The sequence below is a fragment of the Candoia aspera genome, chromosome 6 (genome assembly GCF_035149785.1).
Source record: "Candoia aspera isolate rCanAsp1 chromosome 6, rCanAsp1.hap2, whole genome shotgun sequence".
In the NCBI taxonomy this organism is placed as follows: domain Eukaryota; kingdom Metazoa; phylum Chordata; class Lepidosauria; order Squamata; family Boidae; genus Candoia; species Candoia aspera.
The window spans coordinates 88,552,113-88,570,828 of NC_086158.1; the positions used below are offsets into that span (position 1 = coordinate 88,552,113).

General features: G+C 38.9%; 1 protein-coding gene across 2 annotated transcripts in view; it reads left to right on the forward strand.

Moving 5' to 3' along the window:
• PIK3AP1 (phosphoinositide-3-kinase adaptor protein 1) overlaps nucleotides 1-18,716 on the forward strand; it is a 76,307-nt gene that overhangs the window by 21,662 nt on the left and 35,929 nt on the right. For both annotated transcript variants that reach the window (XM_063307619.1, XM_063307618.1), the window contains exons 5-6: nucleotides 16,106-16,248; nucleotides 17,570-17,699. In XM_063307619.1, the coding sequence (XP_063163689.1) occupies nucleotides 16,106-16,248; nucleotides 17,570-17,699 (273 nt within the window). The remainder of the gene's footprint in view (nucleotides 1-16,105; nucleotides 16,249-17,569; nucleotides 17,700-18,716) is intronic.

Below are 18,716 nucleotides of genomic sequence, written 5' to 3' on the forward strand. Positions count from 1 at the left end.
TTGGAAAGGAGACATCATGGTAGAGGATTGCACAGAGTTATTATATGTAAATTCTGCCATGGGGAGCAGGGCTGGCCAATTGTCTTGCTGATAAGTGGTGTAACACCTGAGATACTGCTGTAACCATTGGTTAATTTTCTCAGCTTGCCCGTTACGAGCCGGATGATGCAATGATGATAGGTGGATCTGGACCCCTAATGACTGGAAAAGCACCCTCCAGAACCTGGAAGTGAACTGAGGGCCTCTGTCACTCACCAAGTGATTTACCATGCCTCTATACCTAAAAACATGGTCCATGAACAACTGCGCTGTGGCTTGCGCAGATGGGAGGCCCTTGCAAGGAATAAAATGTGCCATTTTAGTGAAAAGGTCCACCACCACTAGTATGGAAGTCAGCCCCTGGACCGGGGGTAAATCAGTGATGAAATCCATGGAGATTGTATCCCAAGGCCTACTGGGGGTGGGGAGGGGTTGCAAGAGTCCTGTGGGCTTCCCTGGGAGAGGCTTGGCTCATCTACAGGTATGACAAGAAGCAACGTAACCCTTTATGTCTGCAGTCATCTTAGGCCACCTATAGTCTCTTAGAGATCTATGGAGAGTTTTGAAAACACCTCCGTGGCCTGCCATTTGATGGTCATGGCAAAGTCTCAGTACTTCTTCCCTCAATGAGGGGGGAATGTATAATTGCCTGCTATGCCAGAGGATTCCTGCCTCCACATTGAATGGTGAGGCAGTGTCTTGCGGGCCCCTCTGGAGGTCATCCATCCTGGCCCTGGCATATGGGTCCTCTTGCTGCTGAGCTCTGACTCTTGTAAATAGGTCCTCTGCTTGTCTGCCTGCTGCTAAAATCTCTGTCTGGTTCCCCCTCATAGACTGCTGAAAGTTGTGAGGTTGTAATATAGTAGCCTGTACCTCCTGGTGAGTAGTGGGGTTTGCCTGAATGGATCGAGACAGGGCATCTGCCAAACAGTTCTGTGCCCTGGGAACATAAGAAATAACAAAATTGAAATGGGAGAAAAACTGGCTCCATCTGATTTGGCGTGGGGTGAGGGATCTGGTGTTTTGTAGAAGCTGTAAATTCTTGTGATTGGTGCAAACTTTGACAGGAAAGGCTGCACTTCTAGCCAGTGCCTCCACTCTTGAAATGCTGCTTTAATTGCCAGCAACTCCTTGTTAAAAAACATCATAGTTTCTCTCTACTGGTGAGAGCGTGCAGGAGAAAAATGCACAAGGAAGCAATGTATTCTCTGTTTTGTTAGTATCTTGCAATAAAACAGCCACGATAGCAAAATCTGAAGCATCTGAACGCATTATGAATTGCTTCGTGGCATCAGGGTGTGTCATGACAGGGTGCTTTAAAAGCAGCTGGGATGCAAAGAGCTGCTTAAATTCTTGGAAGGCTGCTTGCTCCCTCTCCCCCCAAATGAATTTTGATCCTTTCTTCAAAAGCTGTGTGAGGGGTTTAGCCCTGTCACTAAATTTATGTATCTCCTGTAAAAATTGCAGAATCCTAGAAATTTTTGTACCTCTTTCACATTTCGGGGGGGTTGCCAAGAGAGAATTGCCTGGACCTTAGAAGGATCCATGGATATGCTTTCTGTTGTTATTTTATAGCCCAGGAAATGTAATTCAGTTAAATCGAAGGCACGCTTCTCTAGCTTGGCGAACAGCTTGTTCTCTCTCAGTCTTTGTAAGACATTATGTACATGGGTTGCATGAGTTGTAGCATCCTCAGAAAATATTAATATGTCATCTAGATAAATGACCAGATACTTATCTAGTAAATCAGAGAAAATTTGATTCATAAATCGGGAAAATATGGCTCCTGCATTAGACAAGCCAAAGGGCAAAACAAGGTACTCAAATTTACCAAACCTGGTATCGAAGGCAGCCAGATATTCATGCCCCTCTTTCATCCAGATCAGATTGTACGCATTCCTGAGGTCCAACCTAGTAAAAATGTGTGCTTTCTGTAAGTGATCCAGCAGATCAGTTATTAGGGGGAGTGGGTAATTTTCTTTGACCATGACTTTATTGAGGGAACTGAAATTGTGGACCACTCTCATGGGCGCCTCCTGGTTTGCCGGTGCCAACGGGTCAGACTTCTTTGGTACGAAGAAGGTAGGAGCAGACGCTGGGGAAGTAGATGGTTGGATGAAACCCTTTTGGAGATTAGAATCCAAGTAATCCTTTAAGGTGGCTAGTTCCTTGGGGGAGATGGGATATTGTTTCCTTGCTGGAATCTTGGCTCCTGGTATCAACTCAATGATGCAATCACAGTCCCTATGGGGGGTTAGTGCTGTGGCCTCTTGTTCGCTGAAAACGTCTGCGAAATCTGCATACTTGGCTGGCAACTGGTCCTCCCCTGCTTCCGTGACTGCGTTGGTTGCTGGAGAGAGGAGAGCGGCTTGAATCTTGTGGTGCTGGCATTCCTTAGCTGGGAAGGAGATTGCTCCCATAGTCCAGTTCAACAATGGGTTGTGGGTTAATCGGAGCTGGTTATTGTAACTGCTGTAGCATGGCTGCTTGTAATGTGTTAATCTGGAGATCTACTTGTTGATGTTGTTGCAATGCTGCTGCCAGTTGTTGGATGGCTTGCCGAATTTCCTGGTTTTCTGAAGACATTTTCCCAAAAGTCTCTTCCTTTTTTATTTTTTTTGTTCCTCCCTCTTTCAATGGGAATAGTAGAGTTTGTTAGGATTGATGTCCTAACAGTCAGGAACCACGCTGAGACAAGGAATAGGTCTCTAGTGTTTTATTACTGCTACATTAGACAGAAAATTCTAACAAACTGAAGAAGCGTGGGAAAACCCAGACAGATAAACCCCAAAGTCAAGGTGGGTCTGATCTGTGTCTCTTTGAATGGCTGCTTAACTCCTCAGTACTACGCATGCGTTTTCCCCCCTGGATAGGGGTCCCCTCCTGCTCACCATCAGTACTCAAGACACCAGGCCTTCTTCCCAAGGCCATGCACGCCCTTTCCAAATCATGTCCGGCATTCTTGCGAGGCTTTGAGAGGCTTCCTGCAGACTGCTGGGATTGCTGTAGGTAAGCAATGCAGTCACATGATGTTGCACTTTACGATCACATTGCTTAGCAACGGAAATTCTGGTCCCAATTACCATCATTAACTGACAAATACTTGTATACACTGTCTCCTCATTATCCATGCATTCTATTTCTGAGGATTCACTTATACAAGGAAGTATAAGTGTAACCCATTTTTTGTCAGATGCGGTCTCAGCACAGCTACATGCGGCCATGCACAGTAGAGAAGCCTTATCACACAGTAGTGACACAAGCTACACCAAGGGAAACCATGTTCTTGTTCTCAGAGGGTTTCTTGTGTTCTCCATGCCATTCTGATAATAGTTCATGCGTTCTCACTGTTTTATGCTGTTTTGGGGTAAAATTCAATAAATTTCAACAGTGGCATTGAAGCAGAGTGCTAACGACACTGTTTCAACAAGTGTTCCCAAACGCAAATGCTCTCTAATGAGCCTAATGGATAAAATTTGAGTCCTTGATTTGCTTCATTCTGGAAATTCTGTAGCATCCATAGGGGACAGTTCCATGTAAATGAATCAACCATCTGTACAATACACCAAAAGAAAAATGATGTTTGTAAAGCTGTTTGTGAAGCTGCTCCAGAAAGTGCTAAATTGACTTCTGCGGTTTGAGAAGAAGCAACTGAAAAAATAGAAAAGTGGAGGGGACTTCCGATGGGGAATATGGTGGTTCAGTCATCTTCGGGGCAGAGGAGATGACACCACAGCTTGACTGGTACCTGGCAGTTTCTGCTGGGTGCCAAACCTTCTCCAGATCAAGGAGGAAGCATGAAATCGACCCATCTGGTCTCTGGATGGCCATTCCCCATAAGCAAATTGCAAAGACTGAAGTTTTTGTGATTGGCTTGCAAGTTGAACGGCTGGGAGGAGGGGGATTCCAATTTCACAACTGTGGTGTAGCCTAATTATGGACACTAGAACCTGCCGATTCTTATTTCTAAAGCACTTTCAGATTAAAATTGCTTTTCAGCCTAAGAGAGACCTTCTTTTGCAACAGATAAGTACTTCTCTTGGTGTTTTTGAAGCCATTAGTGGAAAGCTAGGACCACTGAGTGGAGCAGAGCTTAATACAGCAAAAAGATGCACACAGAAAAGAATATTATCTAAAATAGCATTAATGAGCAAGTTAGAGAAATACAGGTTATTGATCTTACACACTTAGCCCACCCAAGCATAAAGAATTACATACTTATACAAAGTAGGTTCAGAAGTAAGCAAAAAAAAGGTCTTACTCATTTATTTGGTCCAGTTACATCCATTCAGGAAATATGATTCTTGTTCTTCTTTCTTTCCCTAAACTGAATTAACCCTTGGATTCCCACTTAAGGTGGCGACAGGTTAACAGCTCTTTAATGAGCTCCTGATTTTTTAATTCATGTACTTCTTTTATTTAGTTTTACTTAAGTAGATTTGGTATTTTTCTTCATTTATTCAGTTCTTTAGCTCCCATCTATTTTTATTTTATTTTTTAGTAAGTAGAATTAATATCTAAATTATTTTTAATTTTTAGTAACTAGAAATAAGATTTTTTAGAGAACCAGAATTTGTATACAATTTTAAATGCTAATCAAGGATGTGGAATTATAAAGCAGAAACAAAAAAGAACCTGAAAAGAAAGATAAAAAGGAGGCACAAACAGGACATTCACTCAAGAGAAAATCCCAAACAAGACAAGGCTGTGATGACTTCTAGGCAACCAAAGATAAAAGCCCTATTCCAGTTTAAGGACACTGCATGTAGTCTGTAGGTTGAGTCATGGTAACTGGATTTCTTTCTTTTAGGTAGAAACATTTCACTGCTTGTCCAAGCAACTTCTTCAGTCTGGGCAAAGGTTGGTAAGGGGACCTCATATATGTCTTCCAGGGTGGCTGCATTGTCCCTATACCTGAATGGCTGTTAATTGTGCCATGGAGGTGTGGATTGTCTTTGGGATGTCTTATTCCTAGATCCTTTGTTCATCCCCAAGTGGATCGTTAAGAGTGGCCTTCCTGGTGGTCTTAGTCTTCCTGGGGACTGATGAAAGAGCAGCATGAAAAATGGGGGACAGGTTGTGTCTGAGGCCTCTGCCTCTATTGAGGGAAGGATTTTCCACTTTGGCATGACTGGATTCCTTAACCCCTCTCTCAAGCCACCTATCTTCTCTGTCCAAAATGTGAACATTGTTGTCCTCAAATGAGTGTCTTTTTAGTTTGATTCTGGTCCTGTGGTGTTGCTCCTCCTGTGTTGGGCCATCCTCTTGTGTAAAGGCTGTTTGGTTTCCCCAATGTAGAGCTCAGAACACTCCTCACCGCACTGGATTGCATGTACTACGTTGCTCCTCTTATGTTTTGGTGTTGGATCTTTAGGGTGTACAAGCCTCTGTCTCAGTGTTAGTGGGTTTGAAATATGTGGTGTTTTCCAAATACCCATTTTACCCTTTCCGATATGCCGGCCATGTAAGGAATGACCAGGTTCTTCCATTGACTCTGGGTCTCAGTCCTGTCAGCTGTTGTTTTAGGTCTAGGGGTAGACTTAGATTTAATGAAGGCCCAATTTGGACAGCCCACAGGTCTTCAGGGCTGTCCTCAGGTGCTGGTTTTCTTTCTTTTTGGCATCCATGGAGGTGGGGATAAGAGAGGGGTTAAGGAATCCAGTCATGCCAAAGTGGAAAATCCTTCCCTCAATAGAGGCAGAGGCCTCAGACACAACTTGTCCCCCATTTTTCATGCTGCTCTTTCATCAGTCCCCAGGAAGATTAAGACCATCAGGAAGGCCAATCTTAATGATCCACTTGGGGATGAACAAAGGATCTAGGAGTAAGACATCCCAAAGACAATCCACACGTCCATGGCACAATTAACAGCCATTCGGGTATAGGGACAATGCAGCCACCCTGGAAGACATATGAGGTCCCCTTACCAACCTTTGCCCAGACTGAAGAAGCTGCTTGGACAAGCAGTGAAACGTTTCTACCTAAAAGAAAGAAATCCAGTTGCCATGACTCTACCTACAGACAATTCCACCTGGATGACTGAGAATCTTCATTGAGACACTGCATGTAAGTCTCCCTTTCCTTCTCCTTCTCCCCTTGTAACTTCTGTTAATAATTCTTATTCCTCATTAGACTGGGATGTGGATGATTGTCCCTCCTCTGAAAATGAGGCTCTAATAGGAGATAGAGGGGAGGACATTGCCTATACCAGGATAAATTTCAAAGGAGACCTGGACTTGGTTGCAAAGAATTGCCTTTTAACAGCTCAAACAGTCATTGGTATTTTTGATCAGCTTTTGGATGCCAGTAAAAAAATAGATGAATTAAAGATGTTAATGGAAAACTATACTTCCAAATCAGTTAAGGAAACAGATAGCAACCCATATGTCTCAAAACTTACCTCTCATATATGGACAATACAGACTGTACAAAACTTTCCAGTTAAAGAAGAAATGGAGGAGAAGCTAATTTTGCAGAGACATAGGATTTTGCTTCAAGTTGCTGATATCCCTTTGAATAGGGGGAGGTGGCATAATAGACGAGTAATATTAAATTCCCTTTCTCAACTACTTCACTGTAGGGTATAATCCAATGAACTGGCTTCCTAGTAGGCATGGAGCTAAAAGGATTTTGCTAACTTTTAGGCAGTCTACTTTTCCATCAATGCTTTTTAAACTTAAGAATTGTTTAAGCAAGTTTTATATTCCCCTAATGCATGTTTTTTATAACAGTTGTATTCAGCCTTTGCTAAATTGTAGGAGGAGAGCCAAGCCTGAGAGAGAGGATGGCATAAGCCTTGGAGCCTCTAATCACAACCGACCACTATCTGTAAAACAGAGAACTTTATTACCAAGGTCAGAACATGATAAACACAGGGAAAGAGATACCTCAGAAAGGAAAGACATGGGTTTTAGATGACTTTCTGGAAGATGAGGATGATCAACTCAATTGTTTGCTGCTCTCCCCCCAGAGGAACAATTGATCCTAAGCAAGCTTGAAACAGTTAAATCTATGCTGCAGTCAGCTACTGCTGCAACTGAGACTCTTAACACCTTACTCCCTTCTAGTTGCTTCTCTGTGGAAATGCTGCTAAGCCCAGCCTCTGAGAACACAAAATCCCCAACAAAGAAAAAAAAGGTGTGCTAGTCCAAAGCAAAACCACATAAAAGAAAAGGACATTCAGCTGGTCAATGTAGCGCAATCTTCATATAATTATTTGGAGGATAAGTCTTTATTGATGATTTAATATTATCAGCTCCCAAGGATGAGTCTGAGCAAGCTCCAGAAATGCTTCCACTAGCTGACTCCAGCACAGAGCCTAACACTGATCTCACTTAGCAAGGAGATACTTGCCATTCATCATTGCAAGCCAATATTATCAATAGGAGCCCTGAACTGGAGCAGCTCTCTGCTATCAGCCCTCAGTCTGACCCTAGTCATCCTCAAGCTCAGCAATTAGAAAATGAGATGGATGGACTGAGTTTATTGTCATCAGCAGCAGCTGCTGGGCTTACAGATGCAGAGTCATCAGTACCAGATCAGAGTTTGTTGAATATTGACTGCTATGATAAAGAGCAACAATCACAACTTAGGGAAAGGAAAATTAAATTTTATTGTAACTGTGTATATGTGGGAAGTATTGACAATATTGTCCCAGCCCTAGAAACAAATTGACTGTCTGAATCTTCATCTTTTACCCAACTATGCCACCCAGAACATCCTGTGTTAGAGAGACTTGTACAGATTGTAACTTGGATTGTAGCTGGCTGGAGAGAATCTGTTGACAGTGATTTGGTGAGATTCCTCTCTGAATATAATAGCCTTACAAGAAACCTGGTTAGCTGGAGAGGATGAACCAGTACAACTCCTGGGTTTTCAATGCTGGTATATCACTGCCCAAAAATTTAAAAATAAAGGGTGAGCCTCTGGGGGTTTATGCATTCTTACTAAGGAAGAACTGCAATGGCAGGGTAAGAAATATTACTCTCCTTGTAATACTACTTCCCACTAAATTGTCACACTATTATGTTGTGGTGATGTTGAACATCTGCTTTCTTGTTATGTTGGTCTATGACTGTAATAAAGATTTGAATTGAATTGAAACAATATAGATAAATAGTCACTATAGTTGGACTCTAACATTTAGTTTTGAAACCATAATCACTCCTTATGTATTATTCTTCGGTATACATTACATCACTACATTTTTTCTAGATACAATAATATTAATTACAACTTTTCCCTAGCTTTTAGTAATGTAATGGTTCTATATATTTCAAATTGGTAATTTTACTATTCTGTTATTTTAAACAATTATTTAGTTGCCTTAAATAAACTGTTTCATACTTTACTATATTAATTTTTACGCCCCAAATTCTTAAACTTACAATTTTACTTATACTGTTATATGATTTTATACCTTGTTGTACTTTAATCAGTTGTGACCCTTTTGTTTTGTTTCGCTGGTCAATTACTGAAATAATAATAGAATTTAATAATAGAATTAACCCGTAGCCCTTATTGCTGCCAAGGGCTGCATGCAGAAAGGGGGAACCTCCTGATTCTAGGCCCATGCATGGCCCCAGATGGAAGGAGCAGCTGCAGCATGCTTCTTTCCCAGATGGTAGATGGAAGTAGGAATAAGGAAAGTGGGACGGGCAACAAACAGCTACCTCCAGAAGCACATAGAGAATTACATCCTAGAACGAACTCATCCACATGCTAATGAAGCAAGCTGATTTGCTGGGACCTCCAACAGTTCTTTCGTTCTTTCTGAGATTATTATTTTAAAAGAAAACTTAGAAATTTAGAGAAATTTGAATACTTCACAAAAAGTCAGATGATAAGGAGGTTATAAGAAAGTTAACAATAGAGAAAGGGGAAGATTTATTTTTAAAAGTTTAATTTTTTATGAACCTGCATTATTAAAATCTTAACTATATTAACTGGACTGGCTAGTTCCATGGGACTGTTTTCTATTCTCCTCCCATATGTCTGATAATTGGTTGGATTTATAAAGCAAAAGACTGCAGTAATTATTTGAGCCAATTATGTACTTGGTGGAGGCGCGTGCCTTTAATTACAGCTTGAAAGGCACTAGAGACAGTGAACTGTGTGCTCACTTTCCTTTTCAAGTCATACTTTCGATTTTGCATAATGGCAACGCATAGAGCACGAATCTAGGTGAGAAGAGGCTCTATAGAGCAGCTGCTAGAAAAGGAAGATAAAGTGTCATGAGTACTGATGGCGAGCAGGAGGGGGCCTCTATCCAGGGGGGAAAACGCATGCGTAGTACTGAGAAATTAAGCAGCCATTCAAAGAGACACAGATCAGACCCGCCTTAACTTTTGGGGTTTATCTGTCTGGGTTTTCCCACGCTTCTTCAGTTTGTTAGGATTTTCTGTCTTATGTAGCAGTAATAAGCACTAGAGACCTACTCCTCGTCTCAGTGTGATTCCTGACTGTTAGGACATAAAGAGGAGATAAAGCAATCCCTTTAAATGTACTTCAATCAGTGTTTGAAGAATTAGAGTCTAAATTGGCTCAGTCACTTGAAGCTAAATTTATGACCCTTGGAAAAAAGATAGATGAAAGATTGGATGATTCTTTAAAACAAATGTCTGGAAATATACAACTTTTGGAGAATAAATCAGAAGCTAGGGGTATGGAATTAGAAAGAGGAATGAACAATGTGGCTCTAATGGAAGTTAGAGAGAAGGAATTCTGCCTGAGGTTTAGAGCTATTCCAGAGAATCTGGATGAAGATGTAAGAAGCAAGGTTGTTCTGGCATTGTCAGATTTTTTTAAATTGGGAAGAGGAAAAAACTAGAAGACATTGGCAAGGTGTACTGGATAAATTCATGTTATGCTGCAATAAGGCATGTTCCAAGGGATGTATTAGTGCATTTTGTGAGGAAAAGAATGAGGGATCAAGTTCTGCAATGCCATTTTAATATAAGATCGAAGATTGACAGTGTAGATATAATTATTCTAAAGGAGATTCCTATTAGAATTTTATGTAAGAGAAAAGGTTTTTTTCTGACTGAGATACTGAAGCAGAAGAAGATTCCATTTCGTTGGGATAAATTGGAGGGAATATTTTTTACTTCTCAACAGAAAAGATTTCGATTGATCTCTGTTCAAAAAGCCATAGAATTCTTGGAAATTTTTAAAGGAGATTTGGAGGAGGTCCAAATGGCGATGGTAGAGAAGACAGCTCTAAAATCACAACAGATGCCAAAAGATTCTGAAAAAGAGGACTCTGAATTAAATGCTGCAGGCATAGACCTTTCTAAATTATTTGCTTCAATATGGATTATAAATGTTTAACATGGAATATAAATGGATCAAATGGTACTCAAAATAGAAAAAGGCTGTTTCATTATTTGAGAAGGTTAAAACAATATATAATTTGTTTACAAGAGACTTGTATTAGAAAAAAAGGACATACTGTAAAATATTTGACCTGTAAGAAAAGAATTTATTTCGGCAGGCTCAAAAAAGTCTAATGGAGTTGTTTTATATATTCATCCACAATTAAAGCCGAAACTGGTATTGACTGATGATCATGGCAGATTTGTTGGAGTGGAAGTTGAATGCAGGGAATCAAATCCATAGTTTTGGGACTTTATGCTCCAAATGAAGATAAAGGGAATTTTTTAAAGTATCTCATGGAACAATTGATAAAGCTTTCATATGAAAATTGGTGTTTGATAGAAGAATGGGGTGGTCTCCCCACAATTAGACAGAACATCAGAGAAGAAAATTAAAAATACTCAAGATAAGTTAGACTTTTTTTTAATCTGATGGATAACTTATCTTTAGTGGATATATGGAGACAGAAAAATGGTAACACTAAAGAATATACTAATTTTTCAGAAAGGCATAGATCATTTTCAAGAATAGATATGATTTGGGTTTCAAAGAATTTGGCTACAAAGATTTCCAAAGTTGGGATTTTACTCGAGACTTTTTTTGACCGGTTGGTTTGATTCTTAAAAGAAAATCTACTTCTTTCAGGTGGAGATTAAATGAAATGCTACTACAAAAAGAGTTGATAGTGAAAGACTATAAAAAGAAACTAACTGAATTTTTGAGAATAATTTAAACAAAGATACTGATTTAAGAATAGTTTGGGATACAAGCAAAGCTTTCAAGAGAGGGTATTTTATCCAGCACGATATTGAATTGAAAAAGACTCAAGAGAAGATGCAAATTATTTTGGATGAAATAAAAAGAAAAGAAAAATTAAAGAAAAAACCAGAAAAGTTAAATCACATCAAATTAAACTTTTACAGCAACAGTTATCAATGTTAACAGTGAAAGAACTGAAGACCAAGATGAATTACTCTAAGGTATTATTTAATTATTTGAAAAAACAGAATTTGCCAAGGCTTACAGAGCATCAAAGACAAATTATGAATAGTCTTATAACAACAATGGAAGTATTTGAAGTTATAAAAAAGATTAAACCAGGAAAAGTACCAGGACCAGGCTCTTTCTATAAATGTTTTGAGGATGAAATTTTACAACCCCTTCAAAATACGATGAACTCTATTTTACAGGGAGCTATGATGCCAGAGTCCTGAACAGAAGCCAATATAGCATAATTCCCTAAAGAGGGACAGGATTTAAAATTAACTAAAAATTACAGACCAATATCATTATTGAATAACGAGTATAAACTATTTACAACAATTTTAGCAGATAAACTAAAAATAATTTTACAAGTTTATTCATGAGGACCAAGGTGGATTTTCCCTAAAAGACAATTAAAAGACAATGTTAGAACAGTATTGGACATTATAGAATACCTGGAACAGCATAATGAAAAAGAAGCGGCACTAATTTTTCCAAATGTAGAGAAAGCCTTTGACGATCTAAATTGGCCTTTTTGTTTAGAGTTGAAAAAAATGAAACCTCTAATTGGCTGAGTCAGAAATAAGTTTATTAATATACAAAGCAACTCAAAATAACCCTGTATATGGTGGCCGTGAAATACAAAGAGATCATTTAGTATTTATACTGTACATCTAATGACACATGAATACATTAATTTCATTTGCCAATCTGCTTTAATCTAATTATCACCCCAATATTTTATGTAGTAACTTCAGGGTGGGTTTTGTTTGAAATAAATTACAGTTATCAGTAGAATGCACTGTTCATTAGTTCTAGTCTATTTGTCTGACACTAACCTTTAATGTATTATTTCAATGGAACAGCACATTCCTTTTCTCCAATGCTTATCTAGTCTCTAGCATGAGAGTAAGGCTTGTTTTGAAGAATTTCTAATGCCTCTTGTTTCTAACAGCTAAAAATTCTTACAATACAAATGGAACAATGGGAGAATATGTAGATGAAAGGATTGAAATTTACATTGTGTTACAATCTTAAAGAGAATTTTTATAAAATGATTACCAGATAAACTGTTTAAAATGTACAAAGGTACTTCGAATGTATGTTGGAAATGTAAACAATGAGGGACTTTTTATCACCTTTGGTGGACGTGCAAAAAAGCTAAAAAGTTGTGGGATCAAATATATATTTTAATTTAGAAGATCTTAAAGATTAATATACAATCAAACCCAGAAACTTTTATTTTGGAACTGTTGGATAAACAGTTGGAAAGAACCCATGGAACTTTGTTTTTATATATATAAATAGCAGCGAGGCTTTATATACACAAAGGTGGAAAGATTTGACATTACCTACAATGGAAGAATGGATGGTGAAGTTGATGGAGCTTAGATGGCAAAACTGACAGCTTTGATTAGAGAGAAGACATTGAGTAACTTTCATGCCACTTCAATCACGTTTATTACAGCCCTAAGGCCAGATACAATCAAAATATATAATAGTAACAATCTTACATTTATATATATGTAAAACAGAAAAACAATTAGTATGATATGATCTAAAATTAGTTAAGAATAAAAATACTAAAATAAATTGAAATAAAATACTATGTTAAGAAATTCTAAACCTAAGTAATGGTGTGGCGTATTGTGCCGATGGTAGCACAAAACTGGGCAACTTGGGAGGATATTTTCGGGTCCTTGTCTGAAAGAAGTAGCATTAAATAGAAATCACACTCCCTGCCTGTCAATATCAGATATATAAGGATCTGTCTAGAGTCCTTATATAGGGAACAGTATAATATCATATGGGTTATGGTTTCTATTGAGCCATCACCACATGGACATAACCAAAGGTGCATAGGAGTACCCTTAAAACATCCAAAAAGGACTGCTGAGGGCAGAGCTTCCAGCCTGGCTAAGGTGAAAGCTCTACGAAATTTCAAAATTGTAATGGATGGTAAATAAGAAGCTGGAATGAACCCTTCTGGAAGAAAATGACAAATATTGGGGTGTAGCACCTTACTTAAATTTGTTTGGAGATCTATATCCCAGATTCATTGTTTAAGGGCAGTTCTAGCATTATCAAATCCTAATGAGCAAAGACTTTCCATAGAGAAGCCCAGCAATTTAATTTTATCTAAGACTTTTTTTAGCCACGATGATTTAAAATGATCTCTAAATACTAATGGGGCTAAACCTATAGGAAACAGAATTAACTTTAGCCAGAAGGTAAGAAGAAGGAACTATGCTCTGGCATCCAATGAAACTATACCTATGTATTTCTACCCATATGATGGCATTTCCTTTTGGACTTTTTGTGTGAAGCAGAAAAAAAATGAAATTATGATCTATGGATTTGATGATTGGAAATAATAATGAACAATAGCGATAATGAAAACTATGTTGTAAACTTAGAGTAAGAGTTAAATGTAAATGTATACTTATATCTGTTGCAAAGAAAGTCATTCTTTTTCTCTATTTCTTTTTCTTTTGCACTTTTGACTTCTTTCTCTTTTCTCTGTTCTTCTTTTTTAGTTTCTATCTTAATCATTATTTTTTGTTAGCTTTTATCTTTTTATCTTGAAAATTTAATAATGTTTACTTAAAAAGAAAAAAATAGAAAAGCTGTTTAGTTTGGTGGATAAATGAAATGGCTGGCTGCAAGGGAAGTGTTGTGGACAGCGCTACTATAAGGAACAGAGCTGTACAAATTTACAAGCTTTGACTGAAAATCAGGAAAATGCAAAGCCGTTCCCTGGTAGTGCTGGCTGGTTGGAGCATTTTAAAAACAGGTATGGGTTAACAAGAAAGTGAAACTGTCAGGTGAGGCTGGTTCAGCAAATAATGGAAGCTGCTGAAGAGTTTGTAAAACTTCTGAAAATCATTGAAACAAAGAGTACCTGTCTGAGTGGGTTTTTAATGCTGATGAAACAGGATTGTTTTATAAACAAATAGGCAAACGTATGTACATATCCAAAGATGTTGCCAAAGCGCCTGTCTTTAAGGTTTTTAAAGATTGTGCCACCCAACTTGTGTGTGCAAATGCTGGAGGTGACCTTAAATGTAAACCTCTGATGGTAGACAGGGCCCAAAATCCACATGCCCTTAAAAGAAAAAATCTGAACCACCTGCCAGTCATTTGGAAATGGAACCACAAAATCTGGATGACTTCTGACGTTTTTTGGGACTGGTTCAACAACTCCATCATTTCTGCAATAGAGGAATGATGTAGTTGTAAACCTTAAATGTAAACCTCTCAAGAAAAACCCTTGCATTCAAGGTTGTACACACAACGTACCTGTTCACATTTGTGTGGACCTTGAAAATGCCCACTGAAATGTCAAAGTCCTTTTCATGCCCCCAAACAAACCACTTCTGTCTTCTAGCTACTCAATCAGGGTATTATAAAGGCTTTCAAAAGCCGTTGTACCCAGGAGCCATTATTTATTTATTTATTTATTTTCTATCCCATCTTTATTATTTTTATAAATAACTCAAGGTGGCAAACATTCCTAATACTCCTTCCTCCTCCTCTTTTCTCCACAACAACAATCTTGTGAGGTGAGTTGGGCTGAGAGGGAATGACTAGCTCAAGGTCGCCCAGCTGGCTTCCATGCCTAAGGCGGGACTAGAACTCACAGTCTCCTGGTTTCTAGCCTGTTACCTTAATCACTAGACCAAACTGGCTTTCTTTATTATATTATACCCATTATACCCATTTTAATGGAACATTTTACTGCCCGTTAATGTTTACTCTTTAAAATACAATACTTTAAATACAGTACTGTAGGATACGTGATATCCTACAGTATAGGATAACGGGTATACTGAGAATAGTCCACGGGAACCAAACCCCATTTTTCACATAGGATCAATGCTTCAGTAACTCAGGTTTCCATTTCCATGGGGGTTTTCAAGAATGTAAGCCCCATGGATAAATGAGGATTGGGTGTATTTGAATAAAGTTAGAAAGATAGTCTCCTTCAGTCAGGCTTCACTCCTGGTGATTTCAGGTATTCATCCATGTAGTTTTCTTGGCAACTGTAAGGAAGCATTTTATCATTGCCTTCTGAAATGCTGCTTAATTTTCTAGTCTAGCCTTTGGCCCCAAATTAACTTTGGTGATCTCCTATATAACTATTAAAAAGTTTTCTGAACCCAGGCAGAACTGCTATTACTTTCTGCTACTACTTTCTGACTTTTTAATTTGGATGGAATTTAAATTGATCTTGAAAGAGCAGTTAAAGTGATAGGACTTTATCACTTTAAAAACTAAAATAAAACTCTAAGAATAGAATTAAAAATGTAGACTCTTGCTTGATTCTAATCAGCAGCATAATCTGCATGAGCAGTTTTCTAACTTCAGCTTTCGAATTCTGTAAAGACTCTTTTGAGTCAAATTCCACTTGAGATAACTTCATGGGCATACCCATGTATTTTCTTGGCAGTTCTTTGCCACTGCTTTTTACCAGCATGTTGTGGTTTTTTTCAACTTCCTATATAGCCCTGTTCTTTTCCTGGTGGTATCCCATCCTAGGACTCATCAAGTCTAACTGACTCTGTACATTTGGCTTAATTTAGGATTAAAGAGGTATCCATCTTACACGTGCACATATGCAGGCCCTTTTCCCCACCACTTCTTTCAGCCCAGTGAATGAGTTTCCTTTTAGGCACTGACTATTGGTGATCTTTGTCTTGCCCTTCAGACTTATCACCTGGAGCTGTATGTCTGAGACTGTTTTCTGGCGATTTAATGATAGTTGAAACAAACATCAATTATTACACTGACATGGAAGAAATTAGCAACTTGTTATCTACTGCAGCAAATCCAGTGGAATTCATGTGTCAGGTAAAATATTAAACTAGTTTCTAATGGGGCAAAGAAAATAATCCCTTGGGGAAAAAAACAGGAGAGAGCTTGTACATAACACTTAGATATTAGAAAGATAGAGGCTAATAGAACCAACTGTAAAGCTGAGGTATGAGTAAGCAGCAAAAGTGTTCAGTGGGGAGCAGAGAAATAAGTGGGGGATTGAGAAAATTGGCTTCTTAAACTAAAATTAGGTAGCGTGTCTATTATAAAAAGGTATTTTTGAATTGTATGGCCATGTTTAACGTGATAATCTGGAGACCTCAAGGAGACCATGGAAGATAGGCAGTCCCACAGATAACCTGGCTCTAGGCCACAAAAGGCTTTATAGGTAATAACCAGCATCTTGAATTGCACCTGGAAGCTCACTGCTAACCACTGCAGCTCATGGAGCAGATGTATCACATGGCATGCTGAGGCTTACCCAACATTACCCACAGTGCTGCATTCTGCACCAGCTGTAGCTTCCAAGTGGTCTTCAAGGGCAACCCTATATAGAGCACATTGCAACAGTCCAACCATGAGGTGACTAGTCCATGGGTGACAGTTCTTGCTTACATCTACAGGATTTTTCCTCCTTAGAAAGAAGGGCTCTTTCAATTGCATGAGTTCCTCTGTGACTTTAGTGGGTTGATGAGTACAAGAGCAGGTATCTGTGGTAGTGGCATGGTTTTGGGATCAGGACCAAGAGTCTAAGCTGCTTCATTTAAGGGGGATGCAGGGTTCTGGAACTGAGATCCTCTACTTTTTCAGAGTATGGTAGCTTCTCAAGTCTGTATCCTTACTTTCAGACAAGGAAGCGGTATCTAGCATGACTCTGGGCATGCATTATTCTTCTCAATATTCAATATCCCTGGTTTAAGCTTTCTAAATTCAAACAAAGAATAAAGCAAAGATAATTGAGCCATGAACATTTTTAATTTCATGTAGCTTGAGATGTAAAATATATAAAAACTTCCCCAACATAGCTACAATTTCTGCAGTAATGCTCAGTTAGAAGCTATCTATTGAAGTATTACTTTATTAACTGTTGATTTCTAAATGTTTGGTAGAAAACACTGTGTATGTATATAGAATAAGAAAGCTCATTTTTCTATCAGCCATCATTTGACTGCTACTGTCTAAATATGCAATACTGCTTTCAGTATTACTATGAACGTAAGAAATCTTAACAGACAAAATGATTTAATTAAGTTTGTTTTAAATAGTTATTTATTCAGTTTTTAAAGTGACAAATTCTTAATACATTGGGCCAATGTTGGGAATACACAATTGGTGGTTGTTCTCTTCTTATATCCAGGCATTTAAAATTGTACCTTACAACACAGAGGCTCTGGACAAAATCCTCACAGAATCACTGAAAAAGAACCTTCCTGCAAGTGGTTTGCATCTCTTAGGAATCAACCAATTGGAGGAAGAAGATATAACTAGTGAGTATGATGGTGATTTTTGGGGAGGAAAAAGCCTATATGAATGATTCTATACTAAAATCAAGTGCTACTATATTTGGCAAAAAAGACATAATACTGTTATATGAATATCAGTTGGGCATGTGTGACTGTCTTGTACAATCCAGGCAACTAGAGGAACTAGCACAGCTGTATGCTTTGCAGGTAAATGCAAACATTTTGGAAAAATGCTCCAATTCCAGAAACAGAACTGGGTGGGCATTCCCATCCATGCAGGGATTCTTCAGGACAAGCCAATGGTCCATGCATGATTTAAAATTCAAAACTATATTTAGGCCATTTCCATTGTTTACTTCAGCAAAGGATCGTTACCTTGTCGTGGTGCTGGAGCTTGAGCACCTCAATGATGCCATGAGCTAAACCGTGAAGGGCCACCCAAGACGGGAAGGTCATGACAGAGAGGTCAGACTAAATGCGATCCCTGGGGAAGGTAATGGCAACCCACCCCAGTATTCTTGCCGTGAAAACTAAATGGATCAAGCAATGGTGTTCCCCGTAGTAACATATGGCTGTGAGAGCTGGACCATAAGGAAGGCTGAGAGAAGGAAGATCGATGCTTTGGAACTGTGGAGTTGGAGGAAAATTCTGAGAGTGCCTTGGACTGCAAGAAGATCAAACCAGTCCATACTCCACGAAATAAAGCCAGTCTGCTCACTTGAGGGAATGATATTAAAGGCAAAACTGAAATACTTTGGCCACATAATGAGAAGACAGGACACCCTGGAGAAGATGCTGATGCTAGGGAGAGTGGAGGGCAAAAGGAAGAGGGGCCGACCAAGGGCAAGGTGGATGGATGACATTCTAGAGGTGACAGACTCGTCCCTGGGGGAGCTGGGGGTGTTGACGACCGACAGGAAGCTCTGGCGTGGGCTGGTCCATGAAGTCACGAAGAGTCGGAAGCGACTAAATGAATAAACAACCACAAGCCATTGTTTAATTTGTCACTCATTGGCATAGTTCTATAAGAAACTGCATTTT